The sequence below is a fragment of the Peromyscus californicus genome, unplaced genomic scaffold (assembly GCF_007827085.1).
Source record: "Peromyscus californicus insignis strain IS unplaced genomic scaffold, ASM782708v3 Scaffold_19__1_contigs__length_69161282, whole genome shotgun sequence".
NCBI lineage: Eukaryota > Metazoa > Chordata > Mammalia > Rodentia > Cricetidae > Peromyscus > Peromyscus californicus.
In genome coordinates this window covers 37,217,817-37,242,528 of record NW_026294491.1, presented here as the reverse complement: position 1 = coordinate 37,242,528, position 24,712 = coordinate 37,217,817, and the positions used below count along the sequence as shown (strand labels likewise).

Below are 24,712 nucleotides of genomic sequence, written 5' to 3'. Positions count from 1 at the left end.
GTTGCAGCTGATACACTGTCATGTGTGTTTTGTTGTATTTGTGATCATCTTGGGAGACGACACAAGAATGATTCCTCTGTGCACCAAAGATCCCCGAACATCACAGGACTCAGATAGATAGGGAGGCCTGATACTCAACTCTAAAACAAAACAAAACAAAAAACAAAAAACAAACAAAACTCAATCATACATGTGCAGGTTGAGGACATCAGAGTCACCAGCAACCTGTGTTGTAAAACTCTGGGATTTGCCTGATAGCCACCAACAACACATAAGCCAACACATACTTCCTGGCTTGACCCCAGTAATCACAAGGTGCTCTTGGTTTCCCTGCATGGCCAAGCGAGACCTCAGGAACGTGATCACAATGAGCTGGCTGTGATGAGGGGAGACTTGAACCTGAGGAAGAATGAATGGGATCTGTGACCTGAACAGCCAGACATTGTACGGGTCCCCGTCACTGAAGATGGACAACACAATAGATGAGGCTGTCTAACTCCATGTGGATCCAGCAGAAAAAGTGGCCTTGCTGGGAGGAAGCTGGGAGAAGGGGGTGTGTGCTGGCAATTCCGGCTATCCAAAGACATCCTAGATGGGCTGTAGCATGGAAATGAGTCCCCACACCCCGTCCCTGTGGGAGGCAGGCTGCTAGAAGAGACTCAACACCTGGCATCCAAGGACTCTAATCTCTCACCCCAGGGAGTGAAGCTTCCCCCGACTTAATGTTTGCATCTTGCCTCAACCACCTCGTTAAGAAAGCCGATTAGTTTGGAATAGGTCATGTGATCAAATTAATTTACCTTGCTGGGTTTCCTCAAGAGTCACAGAGTGAAGTGCAGATTCCCTAGGGGACACTGCCTGGCTGGCTTTTAATCAGGCTGGTCAAATTCAGCCTTAGGGGGTTTGTATAAAGAAAGAGAAATGCTCCCGGACGCACTCCTGGCCTTATTCGAGGTAGTATATCAGACACAAGGCTGCACTACCAGCACGGACCTGTGCCAAGGTGCTGTCCACCCTGAATGCACAGGTAGAGTGACTCCTCTCCCTGCTGCATTGCTGGGGACAGGGACAGGGTTTGGCAAAGGGTGAGTGAATTTGTTTCTAAAAACACTGCTCAAATTATTTTAACTGTGCTTGGGGGTGGGGGGTAGCCCAAATCTATGCAATGATCCAGAGTAGTAGGAAGGCTGCCAGACAAGAACATAACTGTCCAGAAAGTGCATCCACAGCACAGAGGAGGAAAGGAGGCTTCTAGAAGGAGGTAGACCAGACACAGGAGCCAGTGACATATTGGAAGTAAACATCTTTGTTCTGGAAGCATTGCATGGAAACATCTGCTATGGTCCAAGATGGCAGGTACTGGGACTTCCCCTGGCCCCGACCTCTGATGGAGACCATGCTAACACTCGCTGTTGGCCCCCCCTGCCTTCACTTAACTCATATACGGTACTGATCAAAATCTGCTCTCCTTGGTCAGAACTGCTGTAAAGAAAGTGTCCCTTAGAGCTGACAGTATGGCTCAGTGGGTAAAGGTGCTTGCTGCCAAGCCTTGAGGACCTGCGTTCAATCCCTGGGACACACATGTGGAAGGAGGGGACATACTCCCACAAGTTGTCCCCTGATCTCCACACTTGCATGACAGATACATGCACATGCACACATACACACCAAATAAATCAGTGTAAAGGAAAGGGCCATTTTCTCTCAGGAGTCGAGATTTGCGGTGGACGGAAGCAGAGGACCTGTGGTTTGAGACGGCAAGGGTGTCTTTCCCCCTGCTGCAGGCATCTGCTCATCTCACCCCTGACTGTCTGGGAGAAGGATGAGCTGGAAATCAATTAGCATGCTGCATATTTGATTTCCGAGGTCTCACTCACCATGTGAGGAGACTTCTTCCACATTGCAGCCAGGCATCGCCATGGAGACCCAAGGACTGGCTGGATCCGCACGGAGCTTATTCACAAGGCAGGGGCCAGCCAGGTAATTGACCCTGCACAATCTTCACCTTGGGAAAAGAGAGACTGAGGCAGAAAGAATGTGGAGAGACCTCGGAAGGCATGTTAGATAGGGTTGAAGATTTGCAGAACAGGGTAAGGAGCAGAGCACCCTACAATCTACCAGTGACTAACTTCTATCCTCTTGAGTCAGATGCTCTCAGCTCAGAAAAGTGGAAGAAAAATAGTTTTAGTTTGAAATTACTTTAATCAAAAACAGCATTGAGTGTTTCTCAGTCCTGGAGAAACTCAGAACAAATCCCAAACTGGGTAGCCATGAGAGGACATTAGATGGGCACAGTGATATGCTGAGGATGGTGTTTTCTGAAGTAGTTCTGGAAGGTTTCTCAGTACATCTAGACTCTGTAGCAGGCATCCTTGCAAAAGCACCCGGCAGATTAGCAAGTCTCTAAGCTCTACCTCCCTCTGAGGACGTCTGTGTCTGGCTTTAACAGCAGTAGCGCATGAAGAAAGTCATTCTGCCCTTCCGAGAGCCTCTTCTGAAAATGCTTCCAACAACGCTGACTCCATGGGTAACTGGAGCTGTATCGTTCCCAGCAGCCTTCTCATGGCAGGTGCTCCATGAATGCTGAGTTCATTGTTTTCCAGCAATTTGCTTAAGCCAACACCACAGTCATGCCATCTATAGTGTTAGTTAAGCTGATTGTCAAGCAAATAGATAGATGAATTTATTTAAGCATTTCCTTCTTTTATTTATGTATTTATTCATTGTATTTTTAATTGTAGAAAATGTTATTCTACTCTGGAGTCTGGGTCTGTGTGTGTGGTGAGTGTGAGTGTGTGTGTGTGTGTGTGTGTGTGTGTGTGTGTGTGTGTGTGTGTGTGAGAGAGAGAGAGAGAGAGAGAGAGAGAGAGAGAGAGAGAGAGAGAGAGAGATTGGTATCATGTGTCTTTCTCAGTTGCTATTCACCTTAAGTCTCTCACTGAATTTGAAGGTCACTGGCCAGAGTCACTGATCTCCAGAGATCCTCCTGTCTCTGTCCCTCAGTGCTGAGATAACAGACACATACCATCCCTGCTGACTTTCTCATGGGTGTTCGGATCCGAAACCGGGGTCTTCATGCTTGCTCAGCAAGGAATTTATTTACTAAGCCGTCTCCTCAGGCTCTCTGTCTTGATTTTTAAGGAGCTGGTTGTAGCTGGATATTGAAATGGTTTCCAGTGTTATGTGTTAATAAAACAAGTCTCTGGTTACAAAGAAGAGAGCATCTTCAGGTCAGTGCAAATGAAAAGACCTCAGGTATACTGGATGGGGCACTGTTTCAGGATATCCATGTGGTCTGTGGTAGAGATGGAACCATGGAGGCAAAGGAGGGAGCTGGGAGGCAGCTGCCATCCCTCTTCTTGTCCTGCAGATTTTCATGGACTTTGTACCTGTACCTTCTTTGACCTGCCTCCTTCCTTTCTGGTTCTCTTTGATCACACATCATCAGGCACAGGGCTGAAAATGACCTTGAGCAAAATACCCAACTGTAGCATCATGGGGCTGTCAGTCATTCAGAGGTAGGAATGATGCACTGTGGGCCAGTTGTGTGATCCTACTTGCTGGAGTTGGAGAACAGGGAAATGACCTTTCTTCTATTTCCTTAGCAGAAGATAGGCAGGGACAGTGTCCAGAGCTGAGAGCAGCTGCCACAGGCCCCTCAAAAGATGTCTATGCAACCAATCTCAGCATTGTGTGAGGGTTGCTTTCTTGCTTCAGGATTGCAAGAGTGTAATTAGGGTCAAGGTATTTAGCAATTCATGACTTGGTTGCAAGTTGCTTAGGGCTGATTGTATTAGGAACACCATCTGTGGAGGTCTTTATAGCTACGGAGTGGAGGAAACCAGAGAGAAGCAAAATCAGAGAAACAGAGGCAAGGGGAAGGGGGGATTGAGAGATGGCTCAACATTAAGAGCACCTGCTGCTCTTACAGAGTACCCAGGTTCAGTTCCCAGCACTCACATCAGCTGGCTCACAACACTCTTTGGGTATCTGTGTAAATAGGGTGTACATATAAGCAGGTATGTACATACATACACACACACACACACACACACACACACACACACACACACACACAAATAAAAAGAGTAAAAGTCTAAAAGCAGAGAAATGGTGTTGAGCCTATCTTTTCCTTCTCTGGTGGAAACACAGGAAGTGGGAGGCAGTGCAGGGGCAGGCTTCAAAGAATGGTCCAGCTGTGATAAGTTCTGGAGACATGGACTGCAGTATCAGGGACTGAGCCCATAGCCAGCTCCTAGCAGGGTCTGATATTAGGATAGGGATCAGACACATTGCAAAGGTACTTCTGTACCAGCCCGAACAAAGTACTGGAGCTTATGGGAAAAAAAACTAATAGAATACACTTGCGCCAGAGGGGGCCGGGGATGTGGACTCATGCTCTATATGGATGCTTGTTCCTTTACACTTCACTCTAAATTCATCCTTATTTGAGGATCATATTCGTTAGATTGTTCATTGTCTGAGAGAATACCTAACAAGAAGCCACTCAAGGGAAGGGGGTTTATTATGACTTACAATCCTATCACAGTGAGGGTGGCATGGGGCAGGGGAACAGCTGGCGCACTGCATATACAGTTGGGAAGAAGAAAAAAAAGGGAAGTGGAGCTGGGCATAAAACATCAAGGCCTGGCCCCCAGTGACCCGCTTTTCTCCAGCAAGGCTCTGCTTGCTAACTAACAGTTTCACAATCCTTCCAAACAATGTCAGCACCTGGAGACCACGTGTTCAAACACGTGAACCTATGGGGGACATTTCACATTTAAGCCACAAGGACTGTATACTTTCACTGCGCCTATGCCTAGCAATATTTTTCAAAGGTTTTTGGTTTGTAATTTTATGTGTATGAGTGTTTTGCATGTACGTACTGCACCATATGAGTGTCTCGTGCCCACGGAGTTCAGACAAGAGCATCAGATCCCCTAGAACTGGAATTACACATGTTGTAAGCTGTTTGGAACCAAACCCAGATCCTCTTTAAGAGCAGCAAGTGCTCTTAACTGATGAGTTCTCATTTAGCAACCCTAACAAGAGATCTGCTTTGGGCAAAAGGGATAATGAGTAGAAATGTTTGCCGATGCCCCATTGGAGGGAGCATGGCTGTGGGAGAGTTTAAAGGGCAAAGCCATAACAAAGAGACAGCGTCGTTTATCAATGAGACGCTGCCCCACACTGGAGAGGGAAAGGAAGAAGGGAGAAAAGGGCATAGTAGAGATAGAAGCCTGGGCCACAGGCCCCCAGACTCACCTCCACTGGTCACCTCCACTTCTTCTGGGCCCCTCGAGGCCAGAGGAGGGTCTTTTCTTGTCCTTTATTCTCTAATCACTGTCTATCCTTCCTCTTCCAGGGTGTCACGACTCATCATCTCACTTCGTGCGTGGGCTGCCAGGCACTTACACCAGGAAGACCAGAGACCTGATTCCTTCTTGGATCGTTTCCATGGAGCTGAGCTGAACGAGGTGTCCAGCCATGAAAGCAATGCCCAGCCCAACCCAGGTGGACAGGAACCACCAGACAGAGGGGAAGGGTAAGAAACAGAAAAGGGAAGAGGGCCATCTGCATACCAGCTGGACACCAGCTGGATACCAGCTGCATATCACCTGCATACCAGCTGAGACAGCTGAGAAGCACATAGATCCAGCTTAGATGCCCCAAAGAGACCCCAGTCACCATCCTTGTGAACCACTTCTTGAAGGAAGCCTATGTCCTTCAGGGAATACTACATGCTCTAACATTCCCCACCCAGAGTCCAGGAAGCCCTAGCACCGCAGTTCCCAACCTCATTTAATCCTGACCCCATCCTGCACAAAGCTCTCCAAACCCATTAGGAGTTTCTGACCTCAACCATCTCTCTCTACAAGGACCCTCATCCCAGATTGCATTTTGACCCATCTTGCTCAAATGCAGGACTCAAGGGGGCTACATGTGTAGAGGTGCATGCATTTGCCTAGAAAGAAGGTCTGTGGTTTGGTGTGATCTACCAGAAGAATCACTCATGTCAGCTCAAGAAGTACTAGGTGGGGAGTGAGGGTAAGCACAGAGGAAGGAGAAGGTGGAGAGATTGTTTGCTTCTGGTAGGAGTGTCTGTGGAGCCAAGGCTCCTGTGTACCTTCTTGCATGGCCCAAACTCCCCTCCCCCAGGGAGCTGCAATTGTGCTCTTGGGTAGCACTTGCCTCTCTGCCCCTACCAACACACAGGAATCATTGCCTTTCTTATTTGTGAGAAGTATATCTATGGGGCTAGCCCACATCAACTCACTAATCACCGAGCATCCAAAGATCTCTTTAGGATGTTCATGTCAGTCTGGAAGAGAACCTAGGTGGGACCTGGAGAGAAAGCTGACCTCCCAAGGTTCACAGACAGGTGGATTCTCATCCAGAACTTGCTTTCTAGGAAGCAAGAAAATGACTTAAGCTTTCTCTTCTGTCAGACTCCTCTGAGTAACATTGAACTTGGTGAGATGTGAGCATGGATGTCGGAGAACGGATGGTCCTTGTATGGTTTGCTAAAGACACCACCATCTGTTTTTGTGCTGATGAGGAGAGAGGCTCAAGGGTGGGGCTTCTAAGAGAACATGCAAAGCCCCCGAAGAGAGACAACAGTGAGATGTCAGGAGAAACCTCATGGATCTTTCTGGAACCTCCGTTGTAGTTCCATGTTTGTATATTAGGGGGACATCTTAATACTGTAGGGCATGCAGTAGATTGTGGACTACAGATCCATTCCTAGAACAAGAGTGCAGGGGCCTGGGAGGTAGCTCTGCCAATCAAGTTCTTGCTTGGCAAACTTGAGGACCTGAGTTCAGAGTGTGTGTTTTTAAAAAGCCAAGAGCCTAGTGCTGGGGAGGCAGAGACAGGTGAATCCTTGGGGCTTACTGGCTGGCCAGCTTAACTTAGTGAGTTCTAGGTCAGTGAGAGACCCTGTCTTACAGAAGGTAGATAGGGCTAGGTTAGATGGTTTGGTGGTAAAGAACACTGACTACTGTTTCGGAGGACTCAGGTTTGATTCCCAGCACCCACATGGTGGTGCACACGGTATACAGATATACACGCAGGCAAAACACCTGTACGCATAAATAAAAACAAAGGAAACAAAGAAATAATGGTCTGTGGTACTTGAGAAATGACACTGAGGTTGTCTTCTGACTTTCACATATGTGTGTGTGTGCACGTGTGCATACACACATACATACACACATATCATACAAGTGTTCAGGGACTTCTCTTTGCAAGTGATACTGCAGTAAACCCAGATTCAGTCTTCTGTACTGAAGAAAGGTGTCTTCAGTGTTCTATTGCTATGAAGAGCCACCATGACCAAGGCAACTCATTTAATTGGGGCCTGGTTGCAACTTCAGAGGATTAGTCTATTATCATCATGGTGGGGAGCACGGAGGGCAGGCAGGTGTGGTGCTGGAGAAGTAGTTGAGAGCTACATCCTGATCCATATCCGGAAAGAGAGACTCTGGGCCTGGCATGTGCTTTTGAAACTTCAAAGCCCACCCCCAGTGACACACTTTCTCCAACAAGGCCACACCTCCTAATCCTACTAATCCTATAAAGAGTTCCACTTCTCAAATATATGAGCTTATGAGGACCATTCTTATTCAAGCCATCACAAAAGGTGTCAAGGTCCCCAGCTGAAGTTCAAGGGCCCACTGGAGAGGCACGTTCATGTGTGATGTTCCACACAGGCTGCAGCTACAAACCTTTGTGGGTCCTGGGTACTGGCTAGGATATGAGCAGAACAGCCATTGAAGACCCTGATGAGTGTGGGGACACAGAGAAACAGGAGAGATGGCAAATGGGTCAGGAAGAGGAAGCCTGAGGGATGGGGAAGTTTCCTTTGGGAAGGGCAGGGTCTCTGCCCTTCCAGTTCGAGCCTCGAACTCTATATTGTTGAAGACGTCTTTCAGTTTCTGATCCTCCTGCCTCCACCTGCACGGTGTTGGGGCTTCCAGCGTTCATGGCCACACTGGGTTCTTGCAGTGCTGAAGAGCAAACCCAGGGCTTCGTGGATGCTTAGCAAGCATTCAATAAACTGAGGTACACCCTAGCCCAGAAAAGAATCACTAGCCTTCTCTTTGTCCCTGAGCAGGATGGTGAGCTGGGCACCACAGCAGGCCCAGAGAAGGACACAGTGGGACCACTGCCCTCTGCGCCTGCTTGCTAGTCAGGTGAAGGAAGTCTGGAACTTCCTACAGCTATCTGGACTGGCTCAATTTGTTTTGAGCAAACAAAGACTTCCTTAGTAATCTGATTAAATTATCTTCTGACAACCGTAGACTAATGGAGATGGATGCTATACTCAATACATAATCCCAGTGTGACCAAATAAGCGGAGGACTGGGTGAGAACCACTTAGGGCTAGACCAGAGATACCGGCCACTCACCAGAAGGCTCAGAGTGGCAGCTGAATGTGATGATGCAGGGGGGGGGGGCTTCATGGAGGAGGAGGGTTTTGAATTTTTGGAGGCCAAGTCCCAACAGCAAAGCAAAATATCTGCTGAGATACTGCCTCCACTTGGTTCTAGCACTGTAGAAGTAGGGCCACTGTACCCTAGGAGCTAGGTGGGTGTCCTCCCCACCGTCTTCCAGGGATTCCAAGGCATTGAGGAATGTTTAGATGAGGAGAACAACCCAGAAACAAGCAATTGAGGCCACATCTTAAATGGGGAGAGACAGTCTCGGGCAAAGATAGCCAGAACAGCATGAAAGAAGCACACTTAGGTGGGTGAGGCATCACCAGCCACTGTCTCCCCCCCGCCCCATGGTCTCCTGTAAGCCATCTACAGTGACTGCTGTACAGTGACAAGGTACCCTTTTGGCTCTGTGAGGCCCCCTGGCTTTCTTACCTCTGGTGTCAAAAGCTTGTCCTGGCAGCAATCACTTGAGGATAACACCTGTGGGGTGCTGGGACAGGGAGTATCTCATATGCGTCAAACCAGCCCGTCTTCTACCACATTCCTGGGTAGATCCCAGACAGGGGCCATAGACCTGAAGCTGTGACATTCCTGAAGGGGTTGGGAGCAGAGGGGGCATAGCCTAAGCATGGAGATGTTTGCTGTTGGTTGATTTTCTGGCCTGCTGATTGGAAGAGAGAAGTTACTGTGACTAAATTTTCAAGAAACAACACCCTGGAGAGCCAAATCTGGTCTGTGCAGGTGAGAACAGCAAGCAGCTGCTCCTTGGGTAGTGTGCTCCTTGGGTAGTGTGTGCTCCCTCCCCCCACAATGTAGAAGGTTTCAGACTCCATTCACCTGAAAAGCATGAAGTACAGAGAGCAGAGGTCCCACTGAGTCCTGTAGTGATAAAGGCTCACTATCCTGCTCAGAGTGGAGTAAAAGAAAATTAAGTGGAATTTGAGGCTCAGAAACTGGATGGGATTCAAACCGTTAATCCTCATTTACCCAGAAGCCTGGATTTAACCAAGTGCTTTTTCTCTCCTTCCCCAAGCTTTTTCCCAGACTTAAGTACACACACACACAGACATACACACACAGATACACACACACACACACACACACACACACACATACAGATACACATATACAGAGATACATACACACACAGACATACACACACAGAGAGACATACACACACACACACATACACAGATACACATATACAGAGATACATACACACACACAGACATACACACACACAGACATACATACACATACACACACACACACACACACACACACACACACACACACACACACACTCAATCACTTTGCTCCTGACAATAACAATACCCTGCGAGCAGAAAGCTGCTAGCACAATCACCTCAGGCAAAATGGACCTGAGTCATTGAAACCATTCCAGTTCCTGTGCTGCTGTGGTCCCTCTGCCTCCCTGCAGGGCCTGGCCCGTGGCCAGAAATGATGCTAACGCTTGCAATAACTAGCAGGAGGAGTGAGTACCCAAGCCCCAGCCAGGAATACTGGCTTTCACTTTCCCCAATCCGAGGAGCCACCCCACCCCACCACCCCCACTATCCCCCCACCCCACTACCCCCCTCCACCCCAGCTACTCCCCCACTCCCATAACCTCCACCATCCCACCACCCCACTACCACACCACCCCACTCCTGCATAGAACCTGACTTTGCCTCTCTCTTCTACTCCTGCTTACCACCTTCTCCAAAGCCTGGAAAGCCATTCTAGAATCCTTCCTTTGATTGGAAATCCATCCTCAGGGGCAGAGGGGTAGAAGGGACAAGTCTGTATGACTTCTCTGAGGAACTCTTACTACTTCTTGTTCTTTGTTTTTCTCATCTAGAAAGCCAAGGGCTTTCGGGAGATAAATCCTTTCAGCTTTATTTTTTTTTTTTTTTTTTTTTTTTTTTTCGAGACAGGGTTTCTCTGTGTAGCTTTGCGCCTTTCCTGGGACTCACTTGGTAGCCCAGGCTGGCCTCGAACTCACAGAGATCCGCCTGGCTCTGCCTCCCGAGTGCTGAGATTAAAGGCGTGTGCCACCACCGCCCGGCTTCCTTTCAGCTTTATTACCCTCCATCACTCCATATTCAAGGGTGCAGACTTGGAATTCCCTTGCAGAGCAGTGGGTGGTCTCCTTGGCTCTAAGCATGCATTTCCCACGCTACAACCTCAAGGTCTTGGGAACCCGGGAAATGCCCTTGTTTTCCGGCCCATCTGAGCTCATATTGAGGGAACCATCAGAGCGACCTAAGGAGAAAATTTGCTCCCTTGGCTGACCAGCCTCTTGAAAGGGTGACCTGCTGTGACTAGGTTCTGTCACAGATCCTGAGCTGGCAGATAAGTTCAGTGTGGGAATATCACAATGCCCCACAAGGGCCATGGGACTGTGTGAGTGAGAGTGAGTTCACCCATGAGCGACAGCGGGCATGCATGGGCACACAGGTCCATGGCTTCTGCCTCTTAGGAATGCCCTCACTGAAGATGGGCAGGCGCTTGGGGGAGGGGGTACAGGGGGGGTGCATCAACATCAGAAAGAAATGCCAATCGCTTGACTTGCTGTTGACAAAGGGCCAGAGCTTGGTACTTATTTCTTCCCACTCCGTTCTTTGAGTATGACTTCAATTCCTTCTGACCACAGATGACAGTTCTCTCTGGGCCTCTTTCTTCATGTCTCCTGCCCATTTCTAGAATGTTTATTTGGTCCCGAAATATGGTATAACTTCTCCCTTTGGGATCAAATTGCTCTCAGCTCAAACCAGCAGTGTTTTACAAGTCTATATATGATTTTGGGGCAGTGATGGGTAGATCTAGGCGCTCAGCCGGATGGCACTGGGCTAGGTCCTCAACCATTGGGTAGCAGGGGCTTTGAAAAGCCAAAAGAGCCTCAAACACAGAGCCTCAAAGCTGGGCCAAAGCAAGCCGAGGCGCTGTGCAGCCGCAAGTGAGCCCAATAAGCTTGTGAGCAGTGCCCTCTGCCGGTGACACTCATTAAGACACCAGTGGTCAAAAACCCTCCAGTAGATGTAAGAGGACAGAGGACAGGTGGGTGATTTGTCTTTTGTGCTTCTTGATTAACAAATCGAAGAACTCTTTGTTCCTTATCACTATTAAAAGATAAGATTATTCTTAATATCTCAATTCTGTTTCATCCACAATCCTGCAATCAGGTAGCCCCTAAACCAAACAGGATCTCGGAGCTGTAGCCTGTAACAGTTGGTTGGCATTTATGGCCAGGCATGAGATACAATGGTGACTCAGTGGGCTGGAGCTTGGCATTTTGTCCTGTTTGAGTCAGGTGGTCATGTGTAGTTTGATCAATGAAACTTTCTGTGACTCCTTCTATGAAAGCGGGTTCTAGAACTTCTTTGTGAAGGCATCCTCAAGCTCAAGTTGATTTAAAAACTTTTTGAAAATGTACTTATTGCCAAAACTTTGAAGGGTTAGGCAGGTAATCATGGCTCACACTAAGGATGGAAATGGTGCCAGAAACCAAGAAATGGCACAGCTGCTCCTGCTACAGTGGCTTTTTCTTCTTCCTTTTCTTAATAAGCCTAGGCCTATCAGCCTAGGGATGGTGCCACCCACAGTGGGCTGGCTCCCCCCATATCAATCACCAATTAAGACAATGCCTCACAGATGTGGCCACAGGCCAACCAGATCTGGGCAATCCCTCAATCCTGCCTTTCTTATACACCAGGCCCATCAGCTTAGGGATGATGCTGCCCACAGTGGGCTGTGTCCTGGCACATCCATCATCAGTCAAGACAATTTCTCATAGATGTGGCATCAGGTCTGAATACCCATTCAGACTCCCTCAAATTACTCTGGGCTATCAAGTTAACAGGTAAACCTGACTAGGGCAACAGGTTCCAAGGATTTGAACAGTAGACACTATTTTTTCTTCTTTCTCTTCCTTGCATGTGTATATGTATGTCTGTATCTGTGTGGGTGCACACTTTTGTGCATGTGGAAACCTGAAATTGAGTCAGGCACTTTCTTCCATCACTCTTCATTGTATTTTATGAAGTAGGGCCTCTCCCTGAACCCAGAGCTCACCAATTCTAAACCAGCTTGCCCCAGGCATGCCCTGTCTCTACCTCACGGGTGCTGGGGTTACAGGTAGTCACCATGTCTTCCTAGCTATCACATGGTTCTAGGCATCCAAACTCTGGTCTCTACGCTTGTGCAGCAAGCACTTGGCCTACCCAGCCAGCCAGCGCCACAGCCCTGCCACAGTACCATAAAGCTAGGAATAGCCATGCATTGCAGCCAGCAAGAACATGGGAACTGCAGACTCACAGGTGCAGGGAACTGAGTCCTGCCAATACTAAAAACAAGCAGGAAGCAGAAAAAAATAGCTCCTCTAAAACCACCAGAAAAGACCAAAGCTCTGTTTGGTTTTTCTCTGGTGAGACCCATTCTTAACTTTCTGTCTATAGATCTGCAAGATAACAGGATCATCTTTTAAACCGCATGTTCTGATAGCGCGGTATACAAAACAAATTCAACTATTATTTAAAAACTCCTGCCGGGCGGTGGTGGCGCACGCCTTTAATCCCAGCACTCGGGAGGCAGAGCCAGGCGGATCTTTGTGAGTTCGAGGCCAGCCTGGGCTACCAAGTGAGTTCCAGGAAAGGCGCAAAGCTACACAGAGAAACCCTGTCTCAAAAAAGCAAAAAAAAAAAAAAAAAAACTCCTTGATGGTCTGCTTTTTCTTGGTTTGTTCTGGTTTGTCAGGCAGTGTCCTAATTAGCTTCAGCTGTCAACTTGTCACAGCCCCAGAGTCATCTGAGGGAGTCAGAACTGGGGGATTGCCTAGATCAACTAGCCTTGTTCCCACATCTGTGAGGGATTGTCTTGATTGATAGCTGATGTGTGAGGATCCAGCCCACTGTAGGCAGCACTATCCCTATGCTGGTAGGCCTGGGTGTTTGAGAAAGCTAGCTGAGCATGAGAGAGAGAGAGAGAGAGAGAGAGAGAGAGAGAGAGAGAGAGAGAGAGAGAGAGAAAGAAAGATATGTCTTCCTATGGTTTCTGCTCCAGGTTCCTGCCCTGCCCTGGAAGTTTAAGTGGAAATAAACTCTTTTTTTTCCTCCAAATTGCTTTAGGTCATAGTATTTATCGCAGCAACGGAAAGTAGACTAGAACAGACAGGGTGTCCTGTATAGTGAGGGCTGGTCTTGATCCTAATCCTCCTGCCTCAGCCTCTCAAGTGCTGAGGTTGCAGGCAGGTACCTGTAGCTAGAGTTTTCCTGCCTGGCCCACAGTCAGGACAAATCTCTCTCACCCGCCAGTCCCACAGCTGCTCAGACCCAACCAAGTAAACACAGAGACTTATATTGGTTACAAACTGTATGGCCGTGGCAGGCTTCTTGCTAACTGTTCTTACAGCTTAAATTAATCCATTTCTATAAATCTATACCTTGCCACATGGCTCATGGCTTACCGGCATCTTCACATGCTGCTTGTCATCGTGGCTGCTGGCAGTGTCTCTCTGACTCAGCCTTCCACTTCCCAGCTCTATTCTCCCCCTTGTCCTGCCTATACTTCCTGCCTGGCCACTGGCCAATCAGTGATTTATTTATTGACCAATCAGAGCAACACATTTGCCATACAGAACATCCCACAGCAGGTACCCCCATACATGACCATAGCAGTCAGCTTTTTGACGGCACCTACTCAGCCAGTTGGCATGATGTGTGATTTTAAAACCCTGCATGACATTTCTACCTCTTACATGAATTTCACTTTATAACCCATTGCTTCAAAATGTCTCTGGCCTCAGGCTGTATGTAACTTTCCAGGGGCTAGTGGAACTGGGTGATTAATAGTAAAACATTAGCCTGGGCCACTAATTTCTCAATACTTTAATGGAGAGTTTTACCTCAGACCTCTAGAAAATAATATAATCATAATGAAATCAGTGACTCCATCTTATTACAAACGCAGTGAGAGGTGGAGAGGGACCCAGGACGCTCTCCAGAGCTTCCAAGTTCAGTCTTGTAGAACCACCTCAGAGACACTGGGTGCTGTCCACATGCACTTCCAGCCTGAGTTATGCAGAAGGCATGGGTGGTCTCTGGGAACTGGCATCGCCACAAAGCTCTGCCCAAGAGTCAATTGCTCCTTCACGGGCACTCAGTCACATTGCCATGCTGCTTCTTCCTTCCCAGATGAATCCTGAAGGACAAGAATGATGCCACAGGGCATTTGGAAACATCATCATCAAGATTTTACAATCAGTTATGGAGATTGGGACCTCCAAGTCCAGCCTGGCTCCCAGCCTGCCTTCCCCAAAGAGGCATCCCATATGATCCCCCTTGGAACAGAGAAGATCCCGTTGTGACCTCCACTTCTTCAACCTCAACCTAAAATTGCTCTCAGGTCACTGAGTTAAGACCTTTAGATCCCCCCAAAGGCTCTCCATACATAGCACTGTATGTCTGTGTTTCCAGAAGGAAGAAGGATGCCATTGTGGTGGACCCTTCCAGCAACATCTACTACCGCTGGCTGACCATCATTGCCCTTCCAGTCTTCTACAACTGGTGTCTACTTGTGTGCAGGTAGGAGCAGGGACATCATTCTAGGAGGCCAGGGTGGAGGGACAGGAGGGGAGAGGGCAGCCAAGCCTAGGAGATGGAGTGCTGAGTCTCACCTGAGAGAGTTTCTCTCCTCTCGGCCACCATGCCGCTCTGTTGCCGTAAGTCGGTGGTTCTCAACCTTCCTAGTGCTGTGACCCTTTAATATAGTTCCTTGTTGTGGTGACCCCTCCCAACCATAAAATTACTTTGTTGATAGTTCATAACTGTAATTTTGCTACTGCTATGAATCATAGTGTAAATATATTGGATATGCAGAATATTTGATGTGTGACCCCTGTGGGAGTTGTGACCCACAGGTTCTTCCCATCAGTAAAAATTGGATCATTTCCCAGAGGATTCTGAAGGTGCTCTGAACCACGGGTGGGCAGGGGCCTGAGCTTAAGATGGATGTTGAGGGTTCTGGCACTCGGAAATCTGCATTTGGGTTGGATGAGGAAGAGGCAGGGGCTAGTCACTGTTCTGAAGGGGTTAGGGAAGCATTTTGAGTGACCTTGCCACCGAGTAAGCATTCAGTAAAGGTGCAGCGGGGAGCGTGGCTCTCTGAGGGTCAGCTCTGGGTTTCTGGTTTCCTAAGCACGTTGCCGTGCTGGAATGAAAGCATGTTCTTCTGAAAGCAGATGTGGGCTTTGGGGGTGCTCCTAGGTAAGCATGTTAGAAGGAACTGTTGCTCTGCTGGAGAAGGTCAGAGACACTCAAGTTTTCCCTGGGAGAGCTGGTGGAAAAGGAGAGAACATGGCAGGATCCTTGCTAGCAAGTGGGTTGGAGTAGCCTGGGCTCTGGGGGTGCAGAGATTGGAGCCACAGGGCTGAGCTGTAACTTTCTTTTTCTTTTCTTTCTTTTTTTTTTGTTTTTTTCTTTTGTTTTGTTTTTTCAAGACAGGATTTCTCTGTGTAGCTTTGGAGCCTGTCCTGGAACTTGCTCTGTAGACCAGGTTGGCCTCGAACTCACAGAGATCCGCCTGCCTCTGCTTCCCGAGTGCTGGGATTAAAAGCGTGCACCGCCACCACCACCCAGCAAGCTATACCTTTCTAGTAAGCATTTTTTTTCCTGGGAAGACTGCTGCTGTGGGTACAGGGGCAGGATGCTCCCCACCCCAGAGGATAGGGGGCAGCTTTCCTAAGTAAGCCTGCAGGGTGTACCTGCAGAGGGAACCATGTAGGCCTTTGGAGCACTCTTAAAAGACATTGATGGGTAAGGAAACAGGTGAAGTGGCTCCTTCCCTGAGCTAGTCTACAGGGTACAGGCTGCTGAGTGGATGTGAGACTCCACTACTTCTCTCTGAAGGTAAGGGAGAGATTTGGAGGCCTTCCTACAGAACTACATGACAAGGACACAAGGTTCATTGCTCCTCCTAGAGGAGGCACAGGGCTTAAGACATCTCAAAGTAAGTCTACAAGGAAGCCAGGCAGTGGCAGGTCTCTGTACTCACGAAAGTAAGCTGGGCAGGGGACAGAGCATCTCCTGAGCCAACCAGGATGCAGCTCTTTGAGGCTGACTGCACCTTCTGCTTTACCATGATGCAGGAGAGTCCTCGTCTGAGAGTAGACAGTGGGCCCTGGGATGTTCCTGGGAAAGCCTGCAAGGCAGACATGGCTGCCCTGGGAGGCTGTGCAGTGACTTTTGGGACATTCCTGACCATGCTTCTCAAGTAGGTGCAGAGAAGACCGATGGTACCTGCAGTTAGTCAGCTTTCCATTGATATGACCAAAGACCCAAGGTCAACAATGTAAAAGAAAGGAAAATTATTCTGGTTCAGAGTTTCAGAGAGTTCAGACAATAGTTACTGAGTGTCGTTGTTCTGGGCCACTGACAAAACATGATATCATCACAGTGAAGATGTGAAAATAAAGGAAGCGACCAGGCAGAATCCAAGTATTCCTTTTAAGGCAAACCCCCTTGACCCTACCAGGCCCTGCCAACTAAACATTCTACCACCCCCAAGTCATGCTACAGACTGGTGGCCAAGCCTTTAGCACATGAGCCTTTGGGGGACATTTGCCATCCAAAGCCTGACACCATACCAATGAAGTGGAAGCTTTGGGATTATGTCTCCACCCATCTGAGCGTCTGTGAGGCTGGTGAAAAGGGAAAGGAACATGGGAGGACCCTTTCTGGCAATGGGCAAGGTGGCAGCACTGATCTCAACATGTGATCTAGACTCTGGGAACGTGGGTGTCAGCCAAGGTTCTTTTCCAGTGTACAGAAGACTTGCATGGCTGGGCAGCCTGATGTTCTTTGGAGGTGAGGAGGAAAGCTTGGGGTGCTCAGTCTGTGTGAGAAACAGCAAACGCAAAGAGGTAAAAGGTAGAGAAATATTTACTGGCTTATTTAAGTTGGAATCTAACTCTAGAAAGGACAGGTTCTTGATCCCTTTACCTAACATTAATACCAGTTTTTTGTTTGTTTTTTTTTTTTTGATTGATAGAATGATTGATTGATTGATTGATTGATTGGGTGGGTGGTTGGGTAGGTGGTTGGTTGGTTGGGTGGGTGGGTGGTTGGTTGGTTGGATGGGTGGGTAGATGGTTGGAATGTTTATTTGTTTTGAGTTCTAGCATCAAACTTCACACACAGTACATATTTAACTCCCCAGCTCTTCCTCCTAGGAGGCCAGTGGCTGTAGGGACAACACAGCTTCTCAGATCCTGTCATGGGACAGACTTTTCCTGGACACACACACACACACACACACACACACACACACACACACACACACAAACTACAGAAAGGGAGCCCATGGCAGATCAAAGTAATGATTGCACGGAAGTCCAACTTGGTGAACCAGTGAGTTTTATTGAAGTTACTTACAGGAGTATGGGCGAGGGGTTACTTACAGGAGCAGAAATGACAGCTGCATCACCAAAACCCACCCCAGCATGGGTGACAGCTCATGAAAGCTGGGAGCACACTGCACAGCCTGCAGGCTTCTCAGAAGGTTAAAGAGTCCTTTCCCCGTGTCTCTGTTGATCTGAGCCTCTTCAGGCAGTGAGTCCAGCCTTTGCTCCTTCTAAGAGGTTCCACTGGTCGCTGCTTCTTCCAGGCTGCTTGACTTGTCTGAGAATTTGCTTTGCAGCTTGGCTTGTCTGAGTGTGACTCTCAGCAGGCTTAACTGTTTATGTACACTTGAGGAGAGGGGTCCTAGTGAATTTGGTCAGTGTTAAGGGCTTCCTGAAGCTACTTCGAGTTGTTTACTTCCTTTCTTAATGGTTTTCCATGCAGTATTTCACCTCCCTTTAGAACATCTGTTGTTTCGCCTCTCTATACAAATCTTATTTTAAGAAGATTCTTTCCAAAATGGAAGATTTTAACCTCAGCAGAAACTGCTACCTTATATATGTAACCCTGCAGGAAGAATGGATACAATGTATCTATTCACACTCCAGGGAGGGAGGGGTCTGTGCTCTGACACTCAGCTGCCTCATTGCATCTCATACTTGGCTTCTTCAGGGCCTGTTTTGATGAGCTTCAGTCAGAGCACCTGATGTTGTGGCTGGTCCTGGACTACTCTGCAGATGTCCTTTATGTTGTGGACATGCTGTTTCGAGCCCGGACAGGTGAGTGTGCCCGAAGCCCAAGGACTTAACTAGGCCAAGTCACAGACCCTCAGTAGGGGCACCACAGGTTACTCTGGAAGATTCATGGTAGTGGACTGGATGTTGCCTATCTTTGACCAAGATGTGCCTGGGAGATCTGGAGCCCCAAACACAGAGTAGGTGCTGGTATCGTGATGCTCAGTATGCTAAATCCTTCAATGAGACCTGAGCAGGCATTAAGACACCTGGGTTCTGGGATCTGCTGTCCCAATGTTCTATGAACAAGTCAAGATGGCTCTCTGGACCTCATTTTTGTCACCCATGACATAAAGCTGACTGTGTGAGGTGGCACTCAGTTCAGACTGGGAATTCCTCTCCTCAGAGACATAGAAGATCCAGGAACCACTACTCTATTGCTCTCAGAGGAGTTTTATGATTTATTTCTATTATAATTTTTAAAGATTTAATTTTATTTTTAATTAAGTGCTGTGTGTGCCTGTGAGTGGGTTTGTGCACATGCATGTAGTGCCTATGGAGGCCAAAAGAGGGCATCAGACCCCCAAGGAGTTACAGACATTTGTGAGCCACCTGAGATATGGGTGCTGGGGACTGAATTCAGGTCCTCTGAAAGAGCAGTAAGTACTGGTAACTGCTGAGTCATCTCTCTAGCCCCTCAAAGAATTTTTAACGTGGTTGTCTTCACCTTCCTGATTCATAAACCAAGGCCCTCCATCCATGTTCACACAGCAGTCAGGCCAGACTGGCAAACCCTGTTTCCGACCTCACTGGCACTCAGCATCTTAACTTGGAAGACCTCCAACACACAGCTTGAGGTTGGCATGGATGACCTCTGCTGCAGTGGCACTAGCATATATAGACACAGTGGTCTGTGAGTGGCCACTGAGATCCTGCCCTTTGTCTCACACAAGCTTCAGTGGAACATGTCCTCACTCAGAAATCAACTCTACGTCCTCTTGTACTTGGATACTGTCCTGGCAATGCCAGCTTCAGCAGGAAGTGGGGGAGGGAGAGGTCAAGAAACCAGGTGGCCATGATCACTGTCCAAAAGGAAAAGATCTTCAGACTTGGGAGAATCATAAAATGGTGAGGAGTCCCAAAGCCAGGATGCTACACAAGGCACTCCATAAACACAGGCACCAGTACCCAAGGTATCAAATCCTAGACCTGGAGATCCAATCGACTGAATAGAAAATACTTGACAAAAATTTCTGTGATGAACACTTAGAGGTTTTAGTCTTCCTTGTCATTATCCCCACACAGCACAACATGACTTCATAGCATTTGTTCTGTATGTATTGGGTACTATAAGGAATTTTAAAACAATCAGGAGGATATGCATGGGTAATATGCAAAAAATATGCAAATATGACATCATCCTCTGGAAGATATTTAAGCATCTAAGGATTTTGGTTTCTTTGGGAGGAAAGAGGTTAAGAGGATCATGGAACCAGTCCCCTGTGGATCCAGAAGGGCAATTATTTAACAAGAATGACCCGAGGAATAAGGGGGCTGAAACTTATATGGGTCAGCAGCAGCAACACCTTGAACTTGTAAAAGTGCCTCATGGCTTCAGCTCCGGAGGACAAGCCCAGCGCTATTTCACTGAACACTATTACTAGCGAGACCAGTTTGGTAGACTTTTATCTGCGTTTTTGAAGTTTGATGATTAATATTTTCAAGCATGCACAAAAAGTCGAGAGACTAGCAATAGGATTGTTTGTGTTCCCCACCCAGTCTCAATAGGCACACTCTCTAATATATTTGTCTTTTAAGACTTAATCTTCATACTTTGCTATCATCTAATATTCAGTCTATTTTCAAAGTTACACAATTGATTTAGAATTTTTTGTTTGTTTTTTTTTGTTTGTTTGTTTTTCGAGACAGGGTTTCTCTGTGTAGCTTTGCACCTTTCCTGGAACTCACTTGGTAGCCCAGGCTGGCCTCGAACTCACAGAGATCCGCCTGGCTCTGCCTCCTGAGTGCTGGGATTAAAGGCGTGCACCACCACCGCCTGGCTGATTTAGAATTTTTAAACCTGAAGAGAAAACTGTGGATACAGTTCAGTTATAGAACTCTAGCTTATGCAAGGCCCTGGGCTCAATTCCCAGCAGAGAAAAAAACTAAACAGAAGAGATTAGAACATTATAGAAAACACCAGAGTGAGTTTCAGCATCAGTAGGTCATATCTGATATTGTTTCTATCATATACACATTACTGTCTGTTGTGTAACCATGATGGCAAAGATCTTCCTGTAGCCAGTTTAAGCCTCTTGGATGCCCAAGTGACCTCCCCCTTCTCCCTCCTTAGGTTTCCTTGAGCAAGGCTTAATGGTCAGGGATACCAAGAGGCTGTGGAAGCATTACACAAGGACTTTGCACTTCAAGCTGGACATCCTGTCTCTCATCCCCACAGACCTGGCTTATTTAAAGTTGGGCATAAACTACCCGGAATTGAGGTTCAACCGTCTCCTAAGGTTCTCTCGACTCTTTGAATTCTTTGACCGCACAGAGACAAGGACCAACTACCCCAATGTGTTCAGGATAGGGAACTTGGTTCTGTACATCCTCATCATCATCCACTGGAATGCCTGCATCTACTTTGCCATTTCCAAGTTCATTGGTTTTGGGACAGACTCCTGGGTTTATCCAAACATCTCCAAGCCAGAATATGGGCGTCTCTCCAGGAAGTACATTTATAGTCTCTACTGGTCCACCTTGACCCTGACCACCATTGGTGAGACCCCACCCCCTGTGAAAGATGAGGAGTATCTCTTTGTGGTCATAGACTTCCTGGTGGGTGTTCTGATCTTTGCCACTATAGTAGGCAATGTGGGCTCCATGATTTCCAACATGAATGCTTCAAGAGCAGAGTTCCAGGCTAAGATTGACTCCATCAAGCAGTACATGCAGTTCCGGAAGGTAACCAAGGACTTGGAGACCCGGGTTATCCGGTGGTTTGACTATCTGTGGGCTAACAGGAAGACGGTGGATGAAAAGGAAGTGCTCAAGAATCTTCCAGACAAGCTGAAGGCTGAGATTGCCATCAATGTGCACCTAGACACCCTGAAGAAAGTCCGAATCTTCCAGGACTGTGAGGCAGGGCTGTTGGTGGAGCTGGTGCTGAAGCTGCGTCCTGCTGTGTTCAGCCCTGGGGATTACATATGCAAAAAGGGGGACATTGGAAGGGAGATGTACATCATCAAGGAGGGCAAGCTGGCTGTGGTGGCCGATGATGGGGTCACCCAGTTTGTGGTCCTCAGTGATGGCAGTTACTTTGGGGAGATCAGCATCTTAAACATTAAGGGGAGCAAGTCAGGGAACCGCAGGACGGCCAACATCAGGAGCATTGGCTACTCAGACCTGTTCTGCCTCTCCAAGGACGATCTGATGGAGGCCCTCACTGAATACCCAGATGCTAAGAAGGCCCTGGAGGAAAAGGGTCGGCAGATTCTGATGAAGGACAACTTAATTGATGAGGACCTGGTCAAGGCCAGGGCAGATACCAGAGACATTGAGGAGAAGGTGGAATACCTGGAGTCATCCTTGGACACCCTGCAGACAAGGTTTGCCCGACTCCTGGCTGAGTACAGTGCCTCACAGATGAAACTGAAGCAGCGCCTCAGCCAGCTGGAGAGCCAGATGAGTGTGAGGGGTTGCAGCTTCTCACCTGACAGGGAGATTTCCGGGGATGCTTTAAAGACAGAGTGAGAGATGCAGGTGGCTGTCTGCCTCCTGCCTCCCAAGGCCAGCTGTCAGTGAGACACTGTCTGCAGCTGCATGGGACAGGGTTTGGCTGGGGATTTACCTCAGTGCTAGTCATCCTTTGCAAGTGGTGTAACTGCAAGAGAGAGCCTTGATTTCCTCATCTAGGAAATGGGACTCATGGGTGTCGGCTCCAGTTCCAGATTATCATGAGGTCTACATGACACATGGCAAGAGATGGGACTTTGGAAAGAGTGAAGTGTTCCCAATCAAGGGTATGATAGTATGCATACAGGATATGTGGGTATGTGCAGTTAGTTGCCTGTGGAGGCCAGACAATGGTGTTAGATCCACTAGGCTGGAGTTACATACTGTTGTAAGCTGCCCAGTATGGGTGCTGGGATCTATTACTTTGATGAAACACCTTAACCAAAAGCAAGTTGGAGAGGGAGAAGTTTATTTGGCTTACACTTCCACATCATAGTCGATCACTGAAGAAAGTCAGAGCAGGAATCCAAGCAGGGGAGGAACCTGGAGGAAGCTGATACTGCCATGGGTGGCTGCTACTTACTGGCTTGCTCTTCATAGCTTGCTAATCCTGCTTTCTTATAGAACCCAGGACCACCAGCCTAGGAGTGGTTCCATCTACAATGGACTGGGCCCTCCTACATCCATCACTAATTAAGAACATGTAAAGAAAATGCTTTACAGGCTTGCTTACAGCTGGATCTTACGGACAAATTTTCTCAATTGAGGCTCCCTTCTCAGATGACTCTAGCTTGTGTCAAGTTGAGATAAAAAAAAAAAAAAAAAAAAAAAAAAAAAGCCGGGCAGTGGTGTCGCACGCCTTTAATCCCAGCACTCGGGAGGCAGAGGCAGGTGGATCTTTGTGAGTTCAAGGCCAGCCTGGTCTACAACGCGAGATCCAGGAAAGGCGCAAAGCTACACAGAGAAACCCTGTCTCGAAAAACCAAAAAAAAAAAAAAAGAACAATCCAACCAGCACAGATCCAAACTTGCAGCCCTTCCCATCTTTGTTGAAGTGAAGGTCTTGCTATGTTGCTCAGTCCAACCTTCGACTCCTGTGCCCAAGCCATGTTTCCACAGCAGCCTCTCAAGAAGCGGGAACCAAAGGCACATTTCACTGTTTCCAGCCCAATTTTTTTTTTGCGTGTGTGTGTGTGTGTGTGTGTGTGTGTGTGTGTGTGTGTGTGTGAAATCCATGAGGAGATGATTAAGCCTCAGCCTAGCTTTCTTACAAATAGATGTTTGTTTACTCTCCTCTCCCAATCTTACTCCATCACTATCTAATTGTGAAAACACAAAAGGGTGGGGATCTAGGTCAATGATAGATAAAGCACTTCCCTAGTGTGTGCAACAGCTCTGGGTTCAAACCCTAGTTCCTCCAAACACAAACAAACAAAACCAAGAACACAGCAGGAGGCTATCAACACAAGCTTGTAACTTAAGTTCAACTTTACACAGGGCAGTTTGGGCTGACTCTGAGCCCGGCATCTCCCCATATGTGTGTTTACTGGGACCCTGGAAACCTTGGCTTTGAAGTATCACAGCATTGTGAGATGGAGACACCTTCTAGTCAGGGACACAAATCTAGGCTCCCTGCCATCCAGCCACTGTGACATCTGTCCACTTGATGGGACAGCATGTCTTATTTCTTCTCACTTGCCAATGGATTGAAAGATATCTTCCTGTTATCCTAGAAGTCAGACCTCTGAGTGAGGGCCTCTCCTGGACCCCAGTGATATAGTAACAATATAGAAATTGGCAAGCATAGAGGGTTGGGCAATATCTAAAAAGGGGCATTGCATAGTAAGACTAATCCTAGGCATCTAAAGTGGAGGCTACATCCAACCGTCACTACAAGAGCAGCCTGCTGCTGCTAGAGCCGCACAGCTCCCTGTAACCACCCATTCTAGCTCAAAGTGGAGAGCCATGTCTAAGTGAGACGTTTAGATGGAAAGGTGGGATAGCGGCCTAAGTTTTAAGAGCAGATGATTAGGGCTGGAGATTTGGTTCAGTGGTTAAGAGCACTCGTTGCTCTTCCAGAGGACCCGGGTTTGATTCTTGGCACCCAAATGGTGGCTTACAATCCTCTATAACTCCAGCTCCTGGGTATCCAATACCCTCTTCTAGCTTCCATAGACACTAGGCACACGTGGTCCACAGGCATACATGCAGGCAAAATGCCCATACTCATAAAGTACATATTTCTAAGCTGAAAAGTGAAACTTAAAAGCTGAGACCCATGGACAAGGCCCTTGTAACCTGCACCTTTGCCCTGAAGAAGCTTCAAGCCCCTGGAATTGCATCCTCAGGTAAAAGCTCTTAGCTAGCTGGAAGCTCGCACAGTGCAAGAACTATGTTTTAACTAGCAT

General features: G+C 47.8%; 1 protein-coding gene across 1 annotated transcript; it reads left to right on the top strand.

Annotated features, from left to right (window-relative positions):
* The first annotated feature begins 1,841 nt into the window (after positions 1-1,841).
* Positions 1,842-23,082, top strand: Cnga3 (cyclic nucleotide gated channel subunit alpha 3). Its single transcript, XM_052743949.1, has 5 exons — positions 1,842-1,980; positions 5,366-5,545; positions 14,915-15,022; positions 18,509-18,615; positions 20,924-23,082. The coding sequence occupies exons 1-5, from the start codon at positions 1,919-1,921 to the stop codon at positions 22,321-22,323; spliced, it is 1,857 nt and encodes a 618-aa protein (XP_052599909.1). The 5' UTR covers positions 1,842-1,918; the 3' UTR covers positions 22,324-23,082.
* The last annotated feature ends 1,630 nt before the right edge of the window (positions 23,083-24,712 follow it).

Coding starts and splice junctions, on each gene's coding strand:
- Cnga3 (XM_052743949.1), top strand. CDS start 1,919: ATGGAGACCCAAGGACTGGCTGGATCCGCACGGAGCTTATTCACAAGG. Junction 15,023..18,508: donor TGGTGTCTACTTGTGTGCAG/GTAGGAGCAGGG, acceptor TGGCTTCTTCAG/GGCCTGTTTTGATGAGCTTC. Junction 18,616..20,923: donor GCTGTTTCGAGCCCGGACAG/GTGAGTGTGCCC, acceptor CTCCCTCCTTAG/GTTTCCTTGAGCAAGGCTTA.